At 63.9% G+C, this 16892-nt stretch overlaps 1 protein-coding gene across 14 annotated transcripts in view; it reads left to right on the forward strand.

The window, feature by feature from the left end:
• Nucleotides 1–16892, forward strand: part of KDM4B (lysine demethylase 4B) — a 131936-nt gene that overhangs the window by 88395 nt on the left and 26649 nt on the right. For 13 of the 14 annotated variants that reach the window (XM_042977866.1, XM_042977871.1, XM_042977864.1 and 10 more), the window contains one exon: nucleotides 13867–14063. In XM_042977866.1, the coding sequence (XP_042833800.1) occupies nucleotides 13867–14063 (197 nt within the window). Of the gene's footprint in view, nucleotides 1–412; nucleotides 609–13866; nucleotides 14064–16892 lie in introns of those variants that run through there. The other variant, XM_042977874.1, reaches the window with a different exon arrangement.

Consider the following 16892-nt stretch of genomic DNA (forward strand, 5'->3'; position numbering starts at 1 on the left):
GACGTCAGCTCCCGGCCAGGGGATGGGGGCAGCAGTTTCGGCCTCCTGCAAGCCTCGCGGCCCCGTAAAGGGTCCAGTCCAGGCAGGAGAGGCGGCTGGCCGTATGGATGACCGCCGAGGCATGTCCGAGGCAGGACCTGGGAGGGGCAGGGAGGTTGTTCGGGTCGGATGGTTCTCGGGGACCCGCTACGTCCTTAGCCACACTTTAGGGAATGGAGAGTGGGGCTGGGGGAGGATTCTAGCATAATTTTCCTCAGCCAGGGCTTCTCCCTGCCGGCCTGAGCTGCCCACCCCCATCTCTGCTTGGGCCAGTTCCTTCCAACACCTTCCTCAGACCCCAGGGAGAAGCGTTCCCATTTTCCAGATTTTAGAGACTTCTAACTCGGTTCTCAGGTTGTTCCTTTTCTCCCAGGCTCCCTCCGTGCTGGTGCACGAGAAGCCCAGCTCTCGGGCTTGGCTGGCCTCTGTCAATGTCAGGAATTCATGTGCTTTCTCCTTCTAGAAGAGGGGTCTGCAAACCCGGGCCCACAGGCCAAATTTGGCAGGCTGTTTTTGTGTGGTCTGCAACCTGAGAACGGTTTTTACATTTTTCTAGAGAGTCGTGAAAAACAAAAACAAACAAACAAACAAAACCCCAAAAACAGTCACAAGAAGAATATATAGCACACCAGTTCGATGAAACCCAGATTTCCAGTTTATAAATAAAGTTTTATTGGCACCCAGCCACGCCCATTCGTTGACACGCTGTCTCTGACTGCTTCTGTCTGTGACGGGGAGTTGGGCAGTTGTGACCGAGACCACCTGGCCTGCAGAACTGAAGGCCGTCGCCTCCCGGCCGTTGAAGAGGAGTGAGCTGTCCCTGGTCTCGAGGATCGATGGTGCGGGCGGGCCCTGGCCTTTCCTGCCAGCGCCGGCTCCGGCCAGTCAGGGCTGACCCGTTGCCTCCTGCGCCCTTTTCCAGCCCCCAGGGTCTCTGGCGTCAGAGGGGCTCCCCTCTCAAGCAGGCTGGCCTCTCGGCCCTGAGCTCCGCACCCAGCACCGCGGCGGCTGCCTCGAGAGCTTCTGGATGGGCCGGGGAGGGGGCTGGTGGGCACGGGGAGATGTCCTCCGGAAGAGGGTCACTGACCGGACCTCCCGCAGCGGAGCAGGAGGCCAAGGCCTCGGGTGCTGGTCGGCCCCCGCGGGCCAGACGGGCTCCCAGGTTCCTCCGGGCGGGAAAACTCCAGAGGAAGCCCAGGCTTTGCAGCCTCTTGCCAGAGAGCTCTAGGAGGGAGCTCCCCCGGGCCTCGCGGCCAAGGTCCGCTCTCTGGCCTGGTCGTCAGTTGGTAGTACTCACGCTGAAGCACCCCCGCTCCCTCCTGCCCACCCGTCGGAAGGTTGAGCTGCCCTGGGTCCAGCTTCGAGTCGACGTGGTGTTTCGGTGTCTGCGTCCTCCGTGCTCTTCCTTCCTGAGCCGCTTGGCTGGCGCTAACGTTTTCCACCCATCGGCCTCCAGGAGGAGAGCGGCGAGGGCTGCCGGGACCCTTCCGGGCCCGCGCTGTGGGGGGACGGGCAGGAAGACGCCGCCTGCCTCTCTGTCCCACCCTCCTGCCAGTTTGTGGATCGCGCAGCCCCGTCACCGAGGCCCCTCGCTCCCCTGGCTTCCTGTCTCACCGGCGTGGGACGGGGCCTCCTTCTGGGCCGGAGGGTAGAGGGGGATGGCCCCCACCCACTGCGCTGCCAGCAACGAGCGGCCAGGGTTTTGTGTAATTAAGGAGAACGCAGCTGGGGGGCCAAGGTGAGCAGAGACCGCTGAGTCCCTAAGGGTCAGGGCCGGGACTCCGAGGAGGGAGCAGCGATGACAGGGACAGGGTTGGGGGGACTTCCTGCCCGCTCCACCCGCCCCAGCGAGGCGGAAGGACGGGCCGGGCACTCTGAGGGAAACATTCGTAACCCCGCTCTATGGATGGATGGGCGGGGTGGGGGCGGGGGTTGCCCAAACGTTGCTAGATGTTAGCTCGACGTGGCGGAGTTCGGGTCCCTCGAAAACGTACGCTCTCAACGTGTTTCTTTTCTTTTTCTTTCTTTCTTTCTTTCTTTCTTTCTTTCTTTCTTTCTTTCTTTTTCTTTCTTCCTTTTTTTTTTTTTTTTTTTTTTTTACAACTTTTTTTTTTGGAAAAACCAGCGTAGCTTTCCAGGGAGGGGGGAGTGGTCTTGCCTTTCCTGGGTGCTTCCTCCGTAAATGCCCTGCATCCCCTGGAGGGGAAAGGTTGGACTGTTTGTCATCGTGTTCCTGGTGGTGCTCTTGGTTTGTTTCATAAACGGGAATTAGAAACCAAACTGGGTCGCTCGAGCCCCAGCTTCCTCTCTCCCCTGCCAGACCCGAAACAAGGGGAGCGTGGACAGGTACGTGCCAGAGTCAGCATCCTGAGCACTGCTGTGCTGAGGGTCCCGGAGGGAGCTGCACCTACAGGGAGAGGGTGACAGGTGGGCGGGGGGCCCCGGGGACCCCAGGACACTACGGGGCCTGCGCGCGGAGTGAGTGTGGGGCCTGTCCCCCACACCCCCCACCCCCACCCTTCCCGGGTCACACGCAGCCCTTGCCGCGTTTGTTTTGAGCCCTGCCCTTCCTCGCCGGACCCCTCCTCGGAGGTAGCACTGTCTCCCCTTTCCTTCCGTCTCTCTTCTTTTCTGTCTCCATCTCCAGCTTTACCGATGGCACCACCCTGCCTCAAGGTGACTCTGAACCTCGCGACCGCGCGAGGACCAGAGAGGTGAAGTGACTTGGCCAAGGTCACGGCAGCGAGAGGGCCGGGCCCAGAACACCCGCTCCCTTCCTGTCTCCCTCCCCCTCTGGGAGGCGTGCGCCTGTTGAGGGACCCCCTCCCCACCCGAGGGCGTCTGTACAGGCTGGTGGCCTCCTCCTGGCTGGGGTCCGGGGCTCGGCGGGGGCGGCAGAGTCGCCTCCCGAGGCCTGTGCTCCATTTCTAAGGACGGAATTCCCTGGGCACGTGCTCAGACGGGCAGGCTTTGTAGTGGGATTGCTGTCGGGGGAGATCAGAGGGGTGTGCGAGCTTCACTCGGAGAAGATAAACACGCCCGCACCAGCCCTTCTAGGCCTGAGCTCGAATTAGCCCCACGGGGCCGCACGCCACGTTGGATTAGCTCAGCGCGGCCCCGACTGCCCCCGCGGTGGGCGGCACTGGGCGAGGCCTGGCAAGGGGCTCTCTCCCCCACTGAGGTTGTGCCGGCATCGCAGACCGCCCCACGAGGCAGGTGCACAAGTTGACTTCAGATGAAACAGAGCGAGAGAGATTTAGAACCCGTTCTGAACGGCCCGGAGCCTGGGTGAGCTGAACTGGGTCTCCGCCAGCTGTCTGGGCCGCCCGCCTGCCGAGAGCTCAGCTTCCCCGGGAACTGTCGGCTCCCCCCAGAAGCATCTAGCGGGGGAGCGGCTTCTGTGGAGTGTGGAAGAGGGGAGAGGGCCCCCGGGCCCCCCAGATGCACTGCATCCAGGGGGAGGGGCCTCTTCTGAAGCCCCGGCCGGGGACCCACCTTGCGTAGATCGGGTGCCTTGTGTGTGGGGAGCGTGCCGTCCGCCGCAGCGATCATCCAGGAGCCCGAGGGGAGGTGGCAGGAGGCAGGGCCGGGGCGAGGGTGGGGGCGTGAGGAAGAGGGCCGGAGTGGGCGGCCGCGACCCGCCCGGGCTGGAGGTGGGGCCGGGCACCTGCCCTTCTGCGCCTCGCTGCCCCTGTGATTTATGGCCCCAGACAGGCAGGTGCGCGGGGCTCGCGGAAAAGTGCTGTGTGAGATACGTTTTTCCCTCGCTCTTTCCCCGGGGCTTCCTGTCACTCTCTCGTCTTCCCGGTGCAGAAGTGCTGGGTGTTAGAGTCACGCGGTAGCTCGGGACGGCCCCCAGGCCTCTCGGTCGTCTCTCGTCTCGTCTCGGATTCGACCGCGTATGGCGTCCTCTGTGGCCTTTGTCAGTGTGGTGGGAGCGTTCTGGGGAAGCCTGCCTGGCACTGAGCGCCCAGCCTGTTAGTATCATCGTGTCGGTCGTTGGCATTAGCAGGCCGGGATGGGAGACGCGAGGGCCCGGGCTGCAGACAGACAGGAAGACTCTCCGGGCCGTCCTGGTGGGCCAAGGTCACCCAGGTGGGCCCCAGAGAGGACAGCGACACGTGAGGTTTCCTTTATAGAGAAAGGGGAGGAGGTGTGCCCTGGAGCCCTGGCCTCGCCGGGGCCGCGTTGTGCTGGGTCCAAGGCCAGCGACCTTGCCGGCCCGGCTGGCTGTGGGGCGTGAGGGAAGCAGCCCCCAGTCAAGGACCGAGGGGAGCCCCGGGAGCCGTGCACCTAATTGTTTTGTTTATGAAGCGCTTCTGAGAGCTTCCAGTGGGTTTCCTAATGAACTGGTTTGTTATGTCTCTCGCTGCGGCGCTGGTAATTACATCAGAAACAGGGGGCCGCGGCGTCTGTGAGCCATCGCGAGCAGATGTGGGCTCCGTGGCTGGGTTTCTGCCCCCGTCGGTTGGCGTTTAACGCTTTGTGGGCCCGAGTGCTCTGGAAGGTGTGTGCCTGGCCGGGCAGAGGGCAGAAGGCGGAGGCGGCGTGTGGGTTCGGGCACCCGACTCTGCAGGGACGGGGAGCCGTCGGCCGGAAGATGGGCCCTCGCTGGCCCGGCCTCACCACCTGGGGTTTGCTGCTTCTGAGGGTGCCCCGTCCTCGTGCGTGCCAGGGACGGGCCGCTGGTCTGTCTGTGGCCGTTGGCTGCTGACCCGCCCGCCGGGCCCTGGCGAAGCTCCGCCCCAGTTCCTGACGTCAGGAGGCCCGGGAGCTGGTGCCGCTCCTGCTCCTGTGGCGGGAAAGTGCGAGGGTCCCCGTGCACGCATGCTGTTCGGGTGGATGATTTCATCGAACCGTGTTTAATAATTTTCCCGTCTAGGCCGGCAGCGCGTTCTCTCTGTCCCGTTTGGCTCTTTCACACGAGCGGACTCTAATGTCTATTCAATTTTTCAGAAGAGGTGGCCTCCGATTAAAGCTCAGTGCTATTTAAATTGGGGGAAATGTGGCAAACGGGACTCGGCGGGCCCCGAGGCAGCCTGGCCGTGTTACTGTCTCGCGCACTCCGGTCATTTCCAGGGCCGCCCGGGGGTCCTGGGGCAGCCCCGGCCCAGACCGCCCACCGCTGGAGCCCCAACAAGGCTCCCGGCGTTCTTCTCGTTGCTGGCGGCCCTGCCGTGACACGGCCGCCTTTTCTGTGGCCGCGGCCGTGCCACGGGGGGCCCGGCACAGATCAGAGCGTGAGGCGGGCCAGGGATGCTGGGAGCGAATGGGGCAGCTGGGGGGCCAGAGGAGCTGGGGTCATAACACAGGCCCTCCCCTGAGGCTACCAGCCCTGTCGGCCTGGGGCGGGACCCTCGGGTCCGAACGGAGCGTGTGCAGCGCTGCAAGCCTTCGCCAAGTGCCCCCCCAGGCCCTCCCCCGTCCGACTTCCGCCAGCATGGTCTTCCCGCTCAGCGGGGAGGTCCTCAGGGGACCTGGGCGCCTGCTGGCCTCGTGCCCTGGCCGTGGCAGCCTCAGCCCCCATTTCCCCTCCTCTGCGAAACGGACGTTCCCGTATTCGTGTGGTGGTGGCTTTGGTCTCACGTGTTGTCAGGGGCGTCCATCCCCGCAGGTGACCCTCTTTACTTCCGTGACCTCCCTGCTACCTGGGGACGAGCCGAAACGTTCTGTGGTGGGAGGGCCAGGAGGGGAGTGCTGAGCGGTTGGTTTAAATCAGAATCTGCATCGGGGCGCCTGGGTGGCTCCATCGGTTGGGCGTCCGACTTTGCCTCAGGTCATGATCTCGCCGTTTGTGAGTTCAAGCCCCGCGTCGGGCTCTGTGCTGACAGCTCGGAGCCTGGAGCCTGCTTCGGAGTCTGTGTCTTCCTCTCTTTCTCTGCCCCTCCCCTGCTCGTTCTCTGTCTCTCTGTGTCTCAAAAATAAAGACACATTAAAAATCAGTCAGAATCCGCCTCTGAAAGAACGTGGACTTGCACACACGTGGGGTGAGAGCCAGACGAGAAGAGTAGGATCACATCCCGTCCTCCAGAAACACGGAGGTGGTTTCCGCTAGCAGACTCAGCTGAGGGAAGTGAACTTCACGGTCACTCACGCTGTAATCCCATTAGTTTAGTACGTGGGGGATTCTTTTTTTTTTTTAAGGGGCCGATTCTGGGGTTTTTTAGCGTTTACTTATTTTTGAGAGAGAGAGAGAGAGACAGAGACAGAGCAGGCGAGGGGTAGAGAATCCTAAGCAGACTCCAGGCTCCGAGCTGTCAGCCCAGAGCCTGACGCGGGGCTCAAACTCCAGAGCCGTGAGATCATGACCTGAGCTAAAGTCGACGCTTAACCAACGGAGCCCCCCAGACACCCATGGAGAAGATTGGAAACAACCTGGACACGGCAGGTCCCCGTCCCTTTCGATTGCAGGCATTCAGGGCCCCGCGTCCGTCGGGAGCGGTCAGGCTCCGCGCACGAGTTTTGTGTCTTTGCTCCCGGTGGAGCCCTCGGAAGCAGCGTTGGGAGGTCGCGTCTGGAGCCCGGCCCACGGAGACCTGCGACGCGTGGCCCAGGCTTAGAGGCGGAGGGGGGTGCGGACCCCGGGGCTCCCGCAGGCCAGGAGCCACAGTGGCTTTGAGGTCCCTGAGGACAGGCTGCGGAGGCGTGTGGCGGGGCCGCTGGTGGAGTCAGCACGGGAGAGAGCTCTCCTTTTGCAAAAACAGCGTCCGAGGAAGGTCTCGCTTTTGGTGTTTTTTTTTGTCGCACTTTACAAAAGTACAGCGGTTTGCTTGCTTTCAGTCATTTTGCGCGGGATCGGTGTGGCTGGTGAAGGGTGAGTCCTCGGATGGTGGGAACAGAGCACCGGGCCTAGGACTCAGATGCAGAGAAACAGTTGGGCGGCCTGGCTCCTGCCAGATGAGCGGCGCGGGGAGGGGCTGGAGGAGTAGGCGGGGGTCTCGTTCCAGGAGCGGAAATGCGCCGACTGCTCTGGCAGCCCCGGGCCGGGGGCCCTGCATGCGTCAGCTCGTCTAACACCCCTGCGGCGCGCGGCCGGCCTCCCCCCAGAAGGGTTTGCTGTAATGACATTCTGCCCCCTCCCCGTCTCTGTGGCCCAGACGTGGCGCCAGCCTCCCGAGGAAGATGTAGGGGTGTACTTCTGGGCCTGCGGGCTGACGCTTTCTCTACAGTTAGCAAAATGCTTGCAGAGGAGACCCTGCACCCGGCCGCACACACTCCAGCGCGCTCCCTAGCCGGATGTGTCCTTGGCGGTGATGGGGAGCGGTGGGGTGGGGGGGCCTGCGTGGCGCCCAGTCCCAGAGGAGCCACGGGTCGCTGGCCGCCTGCCACCTGCTGACTCAGACCTGAGCCCGCCCTCCCACGTGGCCGGGCAGCATTCTGTGCGCTCTGGCGAAGGCCGTCGGGAGGGCCACGTCGTGAGATCCTCTAAGTCGTGTCGGGCGTTAACGTTCATTCCCGTGAAAAGGTTGAGTTTACTCCGCTTTACGGCCCAGAGAGGGAGACCCGGAGTCAAGGTTGTAGAGCTCGGTTATCATCAGGGTCTCGTGTTGGTGGTGGTTCTGGGAGTCCCTGCCGCCACGTGCGCTGAGTGCCAGGGGCCTGTGCCCCGTCCTCCCTGGCCCACACGGCCCGAGCCGAGTGCTGCTGGGCCCCGAGGGCCACCCGCGCTGAGCCTGACGATATGCCAGTTTCTATTTTGTCACGCTCTGGAGAGAAGAAGCCTGTTCGTCCCCGCTTGTGGCCCCTGCTCTGATAAGCGGCGGCAGACCTCCTCCCTGTCCTGTTTTCTCATTTTCCTTGGACCCCGCAGCAGATCCTGGGAGACCTACGTGTGAACGTCGGGCTGTTTGATGTGTCAGGCTTCCAGCCTGGGGTGACAGCCTCCCTGCTCCCGGCTCGGTGCTCAGATTAGGCCCGGGCCCCTAAACTCCACGGTCGTGACTCTTGTCATTTGTCATCTGGAAGTGACAAGAGTGCTTCTCGTTGAGCCTCTGGCTGGTGCTCTCAAGATCCCCGGCCTTCTGTGACAGAAGTCATCCCCTGGGGGTGACAGAGGCCTGTGCTTATGGGACAGAAGGCTCCATGTCGGGGGGCACTGTGTCTGGGGACCAGCTGGGGCCCTGGCTGGGCTCCTGCTGCCCCCAGCCCTCCTGCCTTCTCTCTCTCCTCTCCCCCACCCTCTCCCCTCCCCCACCGGTGCTCTCGGGGACCCTGGCGAGATGTCCGTGAGACTCAGTCCCCGGGTGGGCGCAGAGGCATCGCGGCCTGGCCCTCCCCCAGGGTGCTTATGTGGAGGGGCCGGACGAGGAGAGGGCACAGTAGGTGAGTGCTCCCAGCGACCAGGGAGGGTGGATGGGGCCCTGCTGTGCCCTCTGTGCAGCTGTCTCCTCACGCGTTTTTATCCCCGCCCCATCGTAGCCAGAGCTGCTGAGGGCAGGTACCAGCGTGCGGCGACACTGACCACTTTGTCCCTGTAGCTCAGAGCACACGGTAGTCCGCACGCAGGAGACGGGGCTCTCTCTGAGCTGCGAGTCTGAGACCCTTTTGCTCTGGGTTCTTCTGATGGCTTCCATTGCAGATTCGAACCTTGGTGCCTCCCTTTTTAAACATGCTAAAGCCTTAGGAAGTTAAAGGCCCGTAAAGCACGGGCCCACACCGGGTCAGCTGTTCTGAAGGCTGCAGGCGGCTTTCCGCCAGCCCCGGGGTGACGGGAGTCCCTTGGGGAAGCCACTCCCGCGACTTGGGCCTCGTGTGATGTTTCTGCTGGTGGGTGTGGCACCTTGGGACTGATTCGGGAACAAAACCCCACCCGCACGCCCACCACCCCAGAGGAGAGGAGAGGAGAGAGACCCGCCCTGACGGTCTCTGCCTCTCATTTTCTGCCGTTTGTCTGTACTAGGCGGGGACTCAGAGCCCCCGGACAGCACGGGGCAGGTTCTGCCAGGCCCTCCGAGGCCCTTTCGGGCTCTGGCGGGTATGTTTCCCCGGTGAATGGCCAGCTCGGGCGGCAGATATGGAGGGCAGGGGGCCCAGGAAAGACGGAGCCTGAGGCCAGGCCTCTGCGCACCAGGCTCCGGGCGCTTCCTGGCACCCGGCGAGAGCTGGATTCCGGAAGCAGATGGAAGGGGGTGTGCGGCCTGCTCTCCTCAGTATGAAGACCAGGACCGCAGTAAGTCCTCACCAGGACGTCTGTCTTGGTCAGCTCGAGCTGCTGTAAGGAAGTACCGTGGGCGGGGGGAGGGGGGGTTATAAACAGTGGGAACGGGTTCCCCACACTTGGGGAGACTGGATGTCTGAGACCAGGGACCAGCGGGGCTGGGCTCGGGTGAGAGCCGTCTGGCAGAGTGTGGACGGCGGCCTTCTCGCCGGACCCTCGCGTGGAGGAGGCGGGGACAGGACGGGGCGGGGAGTAGGGGACTCCGCTTCACTGTCGTCACCTGCTAACGTCCCCGTCTCTGCTTGCAGTCGCGTTAGGGGTTGGGGCTTCAACACGGGAACTTGGGGCGGGGGGGACACAACTCCGTCCATAGCACGGAGTCTGTGGTGGCTCCCCCGCGGGTCCTTCGGCCTCAGGCTACCCTATAAAGATCGCCCTGCCCCCTGCATCAAGGGACGGCACGCTTTCCGTAAAGGACCCGATCGTGAATACGAACCCACGCGGTCTGTGTGGGACGGCCCCACCCTGCCGTCGGAGCGCCCGCACAGCCGTGGCCGCGGCCGCGTGCCAGGAAAACTTCATTCACGCACAGGTGGGGGGCTGCGTTTGCCCACCCTCGACTTAAGGGACACTCCTGCCCAATAAAGAGATTTAGGAAACTAAGCAGCTTGGTCGGCGGGTCGTTGGGCCCCACGGTTGAAAGGGCCCGGTAGGTGTTCGACGAACGTCCTTGGCTTGTTCTGAAGCCAACTTGGCTTGTTTTTGGTCGCGATGGCGGCTTCGGTGTACTTGGGATTGCGCATAGCGTAACTCTTGAGCTGACGGTTCTCTCCTGAGGATGGTTCTGCCACGTAAATGGTGTCCTGGCCCGACGGGCGGACCTATCTCGTTGCCCAGGACTGTTGACCAGCCTGCTTACGGTTCTGGAGTCGAGACCGGCTCTGTCTGGATTTCTCACTTCCTTGGGTGAGATCCCTCGGCGGTAGGGGGCGGGGCTGGCGGCTGCTGTCCCCACCAGCCTGGCCTTGGTCGGGGCAGGCTGGGCAGGCCTGTCCTGGTTTTGCGAGGGGGGGTGGGGGTGGGCGCTGTCTCTCCTCTGCTGTCGTTTCACAGCGCGCGTGTTGCCTGCGTTGTGGGAGGGCCACCGCACGTACCGCGTGAATTAGCTACAACCCGGCTCTGGGAGGCAGGCTGTCGGGCCCCTCTCGATGTGAGGCGTCGTCGGGGAACCAGGTTCCGCCCGCGGGTATGGGCGGTGTCCACCCTGCCCCGGCCCACACTGTGCCTCTTGGCTGCCCGCGGGCCGACGGAGGGTATGAGGGCACAGGCCGAAGCCACGGGTGCCGGGGCCAGCGCGGGGCAGGGAGCCCAGGATCGGGGTGAGGCGCGGCAGCCTGTGCGTGGACGGGAGGCCGACCCCAAGGCAGGCAGGTCCAGGATGGGCACCTGCAGGTCAGGCAGCTGTCCGGGAACAGACCGTTGGTGGAGGCTGGCAGTGGGGGGGACCCCGTGCCACAGTGAGTCTCTCCCCGCCTCCCCCACCCCAATTCCCGCCTCTTGCCTTCGCTTCCTCCTCGGATCCCAGATGGCCCCGCCTGGCGCTGATGCAATCCCCAGCCACCCTGCCTTGGCTGATCAGGGCAGGACAGGTGCCACTCGGCGTGCTAGTGACTGAGCCCCGCTCCGCGCAGAGCCCCTCCACGCCCAGTTCTGGGGGCTGAGGGCTGTGGGCCCTGACCGTGGTACAGGAGGCCCTGGGGCGGGGGACCCAGAGGGGGCCCCTCAGACCTCCTCCTCCGCATCGGCGCCCCATTTCTCATCGGAAACTAATGACGCGGCCGGCCCGTGACAGCCGTGTGACAGCAAGCACGCTCTCTCTGTCGCCAGCGCCGACGGGGGCCGCTAACCTGGGGGGCTGATGCGAGAGCAGCGGAGACCGTCAGCTTGAGTGACTCCAGCAGATCCTTGAAAACGCGTGTCCCAGAGGGTTTGGGGGCGGGATGGGGGCCGGAGGGGGAGAACGGAAACAAATAGGGCCGTTTGCTCCGGGCCTCCCGCCCCGGGCCCTGCTCGGAGGCTGCCCGAAGCTCCTGCCCCAGCCCCCTCGAGGGTCACCCCGGCAACGCCGAGCCTCTGCGCGGGCTCCCCGCTGGCCACAACGAAACAGCGGTGTGTGATGGTCCCACGGGGGCCGTCGGGGGGCTGGCACGTTCAGCCCCAGGAAGTCGCTTGTGAGGAAGAGCTGAGGTCCCGTCGTTGGCCTTAGCCGCCTCGTCTCCCTGTGTGGTGGGCCGACGGGAGCCCGTGGGTCCGTGGCACCTGCTCCCGAGCCCGGCTGGTCCGCCGTGGAGGTGACGTGGCCGTGTCCTGAATCCCAGCGGCTGTCATCCCCTCCCTGGGTCCCGCTGCTTGCTCCCCGGATGCCCGTCTGCTCCGCGCTCCGCCCCCGCCGGTGACCAGCCCCACCGTGGCCAGAAGCGGGCCGGACTCCAGGCCGCCAGGCAGTGCTCCGTGGAGCACATCCACGTGTCCCCCTCCGTGCTGCACACAGGTGCTTTTTTTAATTACCTAAGGAGAAGCGATTGCCAAGCCACTCGATACAAATCCCTTAAGCTGCTGCTGATGGTGACTCTGGGGAGGCTGTGCCGGGCCAGGAATCTGAAACACGGGCACCATCTGTGCTCCCGCCACCGCGAAGCCAAATTATACCGCCAGCCCTTCTCTCCTGCACAATTTTTCATGAAATGAATCGCGTTTGCTGGGAATCGCTTGTCCACAAATAGTCCCTCCTGCTCAGCGTGGCGAGGTTATCGCTGTCCCCGAGTCCGAGCTCCCGGTTCCAGCCCCGGGAGGAGTGGGGGTGGGGCCTGGGTCCGCAGGAGATTCCTCTGGAAGTTTCCCGAAGCCCCTCCTGCAGCCCCATGGCGCCCACCTCAGATCGGGGGTCCTCCACGTTCCCTGCTTCCGGGGCAGATCGAGGACCCTTGGAAGGGGAGGCAGTTAGCTCTCTTCCTTCTCGCCGTCGTTTCCGTAAGCGGCGGTGACGGTGACACGGTAGTAAAGGGAGGGCGAGACGTGTGTTTAGAACGGAAATAGGTTTTAAGCCACAGTTTCGGAAACGGGCTTCTCCTAAGCCCGTTCATTTGACAGGGGGCAGAAAGGGGCAGGAGTTCAGAGTCCGAGCCACAGGGGCTGCGGTGGATGTGCAGGTGTCCCTGGGCACGTATGTCCCCGAAGGGTGGCTCCAAGTGCAGCACCCCAGGGTCACGTCCCCCCCCCCCCACTCCCCGAGGTCCCCTAGGCTGCCTGTTGCGGGGGCCGGTTCATCTTCCAGAGTCTAGACCAGCGGGCCGCACACCAGGGCCTGTGCCACACCCGGCCCTTCGCCTGTTTTCCTAAATCAAGTTTTATTGGTGTGCAGCCACCCATGTTCACTTACGTGCTCATCTGTGACGCTCCTGAGCTCCAGCAGCAGAGTTGAGAGGTTGTGGCGGAGACGGGGCAGTCCACAAAGCTGAAGATGCTCACTGCCTGGCTCTCTGCCAGCTCTGCCCTAGGCCAGTGTCCCCTCTGTTTCTCTCCCTTGTGGCAGTAGGATGATTTTCCAGCCCCGTCTCGGTCTCATCCCGCAGGTAAGTAGGAGACCAGGGCTGCCCGGGTTCCTCCTCTGCTGACTGAGGAGGGTCATTGGCTCACTGGGCAGAGCCCAGCTTCCAGAGTCTTCGGCTGGCTTTTCTGGCCCATGACTCCCCGAGGTGTTAAGTGTCCCCGGGACACCTGCGTGCCTCCCGCACGGTGCCCAGCCCCGGGGCTTACGCTGTGACCTGGAGGAGAGAGAGGCTCCAGGAGCATGTGGCCCGTGGGAGTCGTTCAGGGCCCAAGAGGGACGGGTCTAGACAGCAGAGGAGGGGGCAAAAGGGATGCCATTTCAGCCTGTCTTTGCCACACTCGTTTGCCCCAGCGGTCGAAGCTCCCAGACACAAAGGACCCTCCTGCCCAGGCAGCGTTCCTCCAGGCCGCCCAGCACACCGTGCCAGCCCCCTTCCTCAGCTGGTGCTCTGTGTCCGAGTTCTCGCCACCCCGGGGCCGGCTGCTGAGCCTCTGGGTCCTGGCTTCCTCTCCCCAAACCCACGAGGCAGGGATCGGGACCGGCCCGTGTGCGTCCTTGGGCACCCTGTACCTGCTCGGAACCACTTGTGTTTCCTTTTTCACTCTCGGCCTTTTGGGACTGACCGCTCTTCCCTCTTCCTTCCTGACCTTTGGAGTTGCTGCTGTTACAAAGCATTTCTTGTGCATTTTTACCCACTTGGGGGCTCGTGTGTCCGACAGGAGGGAGATTTTGCTTAAAGCCGACACCCGGGGGGCCGGAAAGTAGACCCCCGTGGCCTCGGGCTCCTGAGCTGCGTCTCTACGCCTGCTGACCCCCGAGGCCCCCACAAAGGGTCTGCTGTCCTGTCCCTGGACCGTGTGCTGGGCGGTGGCTGTGACCCCACGGGGGCGGGCCAGGGGCTCGCGCTGGAGGGCACGGCTTCCTCCCGGGACAGAAAGCTACCATCTCGCGTCTGAAGGTAGCCGTTCGGGAGAGGAGAGGGCCCGGGCCGTGGTCACCCGCCTGTGTTCAGCTCGCTGGCCACGGGCTCAGCGGGTCTCCCCTCCCCGCCCCCCAACAGTGCACGTGCCGGAAGGACATGGTCAAGATCTCCATGGACGTCTTCGTGCGCATCCTGCAGCCGGAGCGGTACGAGCTGTGGAAGCAAGGCAAGGACCTCACGGTGCTGGACCACACCCGGCCCACAGCCCTGAGCAGCCCCGAGCTGAGCACCTGGAGCGCCTCCCGGGCCTCACTCAAGGCCAAGCTCCTGCGCAGGTGAGTCACCCGGCGGCCCGAGCCGCCGCACCTGCCTGGCTCTGGTGATGGCCGTCAGTGAGTCCCGCTCTCACTCTTTACCGGGCTGCTGGCCGCAGGCTGTCCCCGACCTCCCTTCTCCCCTCCTCCCTCCCTTCTCCCCTCCTCCCTCCCTTCTCCCCTCCTCCCTCCCTTCTCCCCTCCTCCCTCCCTTCTCCCCTCCTCCCTCCCTTCTCCCCTCCTCCCTCCCTTCTCCCCTCCTCCCTCCCTTCTCCCCTCCTCCCTCCCTTCTCCCCTCCTCCCTCCCTTCTCCCCTCCTCCCTCCCTTCTCCCCTCCTCCCTCCCTTCTCCCCTCCTCCCTTCCTCCCCTCCCCTCTTTCTCGCCTCCCCCTCTTCCCTTCCCCCTCCTCCTCTTACCTCCCTCCTCCTCTCCTCCCTCCCCTCTCCCGTCCTCCCTCCCTCCTCCCTCCCCTCTCCCGTCCTCCCTCCCTCCTCCCTCCTTTCCCCTCCCCTCCTCCCTTTCTCCTCCCCTCCTCCCTCCTCTCCCCGGCTTCTCCCCCTCTTCCCCATCTCCCCCTTTCTCCCCCACCTCCCCCCTCCTTTCCTTTTCCTTCCAACCCCCCTCTTGCCCTCCTCCTCCTGTTTCTTCTCCAGGTGTTTCTCTGGCCTCCACTTCCCCAAACACAGCCGATGGGCCTCGGGGCAGGTGGCGTCAGTGTGGTCGGGGTCTCGGGTTCCCTCCAACCCCTCGTTCTCCAGCTCCCGGGAGGCCAGCCCTTTGGCCCTTGGGCCGCACAGTTTCCGCTCTGGGAGGACGCGTGCGGTCTGTCACTCTCCTGACAGTCCTGGGCGCGAGAGCCCTGTTTCTGCGCATGGGCGCTGCACGGGTCCCTTCTCGGCAGCTCGCGGCAGCCGGGCTTTTTGCGTCTGTGGGTGCTCATTTGGCCCTTGCCAAAACGTGCTGTTTGGATTCGCAATTACAGCCGTGACTGCAGAGTTCTTTGCACCCCTCTTGGGCTCAGGGGGCCCCCCTCTACCGCGTGGACCCTTCCAGGACAGGGTAGTCGCTGCCCGGCCCGTTGCCCGGCATCGGGTGGGGGAGGACAGGACAAGACGACAGCGCCCTCCTGGCGTGTCGCCGAGGCCGTAGGGGCGCGGGGGGCAGGTCTGGGCTGAGGTGGAAATCAGCGTGGTGCCAGGAACCAGAGACAGCCAGCCGCAGGGCCCGGAACGTCGGTCCGTTTGCTTTCTGTGGGAGCACCCGGGCTCCCCGGGTCTGAGCGTTCACAGACAGCGTTTCGCCGGATTCCTTCTTGGTGCCTGCGGACCAGTCAGCAAATGCTTGCTGGGCCCCCGGCTGTGAGCCAGGACCTCGCGGTGAAGGGCCAGCCGGTCTCTCAGGGCCACTCGACTCCGCGAAAGCCGCTGTAGACGATAGACATTCGATACACAAATACACAAGCGAGCCTGGTGTGTCCGGGGAAAGCTTTGTCGACGGACGGACGCTGAGTTTGGAATTTCGTATCATTTTCACCTGCCACAAAGTATCATATCACTGTGCTCTGAACTTCCTTCACCCTCAGCGGCACCAAACTAGGGGGCTGGCGGATCTGTGCCTCGAGCAAGGCTTTTCCAGTGCAGCCACTTGGTCCCTTCTGGCTTGATCTTGACCTGGCTGGCAGCGGACTGTGTCTCCCCGGGGCCTGGCCGCTGAGCGCTTGGGAGGCTGGGCCACATCCTTCCTTCGGGGAGCCCCGTCGCTGGCACTCCCACACTCTGTGGGGACGTCCTGGGAACTATTTCTGGGGAAAACCATCCTGGCCGGGTGGCCGTGCCGGTCCACAACCTGCCCCCGACCGGGCTGTCCTTGTTTCCACGTGTCCGTCTGTGAAACCGCGAATCTTGGGCAGACTCAGCCTCCCTGCGTGTCTCCCCCACCCCGGGGCCCCTCTCTCTGAGAATGTTCCGGCAGCTCCTGACAGCCCTTGGGAAGGTGAGACTCCCTTTTCCGATTTCTTTTGTTGTCCGTCCTTTTGATTTCTGGCCTGCGTCAGGCTCTCCCCACTCTCCGCGGTTCTTTGCCAAGAGCAGCTTCTTGCTGAGGCCGCCCCCAGGCCAGACGTGCATTTGCATAATGGCTGATTGACTGTGGCTCCGGCTAATTGGTCAACAGAGGGGATTGCCGGCAAAGAGGCAGCACGGCCAGGAACGGAGTGGCATCAGAGGCTGTCGGAAGAGCCTGCCCGGGAAGAGGGACCACGGGCTGCCAGCCCAGAACCTTCCGTGCCAGAGGAAGCGCCCTGCAGCCCCGCTGCCTCGGCCGCCGCCTCACCCTCCTGGCCCCCTTGTCGGCCCCCGTGTCGTGTCGTGCACACACTGTTCCCTTCTGGAGTGTTCCTGCCTTGCGCCTCTCCCTTCCTCTCTGCCGACCGGACCGGGGGAGCTGTTTTACTCCTGCAGGGAGACTGAGTAACAAATTAGTCGTGATCCCAAGGATATAGTTGTCTTTAAAGCCTTTAAACATGGAAAACACAGCTGATTCCCTTCTCTTTCTTCAAAGTCACGGGTTGAGGGGGCCGTTCTCCAGAAAGGCTGACTGGGGACCCAAGGCCAAGCTGGATGCCGCTGTGCTCGGCCCGAGTTCAGTGACACTTAGAGTCCCGTGTGACTCTCTCCCGGCCACTGGTGCCCTGCCCCGACCCGCTGTGCCGGCCCCCCTGAGCCCCGGCCGGGATGGCACCCCCTGAACACCCTCCGGCCCAAGCCAGGGGCGATGCCAGCCCTGTCCCCACACCAGAGCCCCTCCCCTTAACACTGGGGACTCTGGGGGCCAGGTCACTCTCTGGGGGA

The sequence above is a fragment of the Panthera tigris genome, chromosome A2 (assembly GCF_018350195.1).
Source record: "Panthera tigris isolate Pti1 chromosome A2, P.tigris_Pti1_mat1.1, whole genome shotgun sequence".
In the NCBI taxonomy this organism is placed as follows: Eukaryota; Metazoa; Chordata; class Mammalia; order Carnivora; family Felidae; genus Panthera; species Panthera tigris.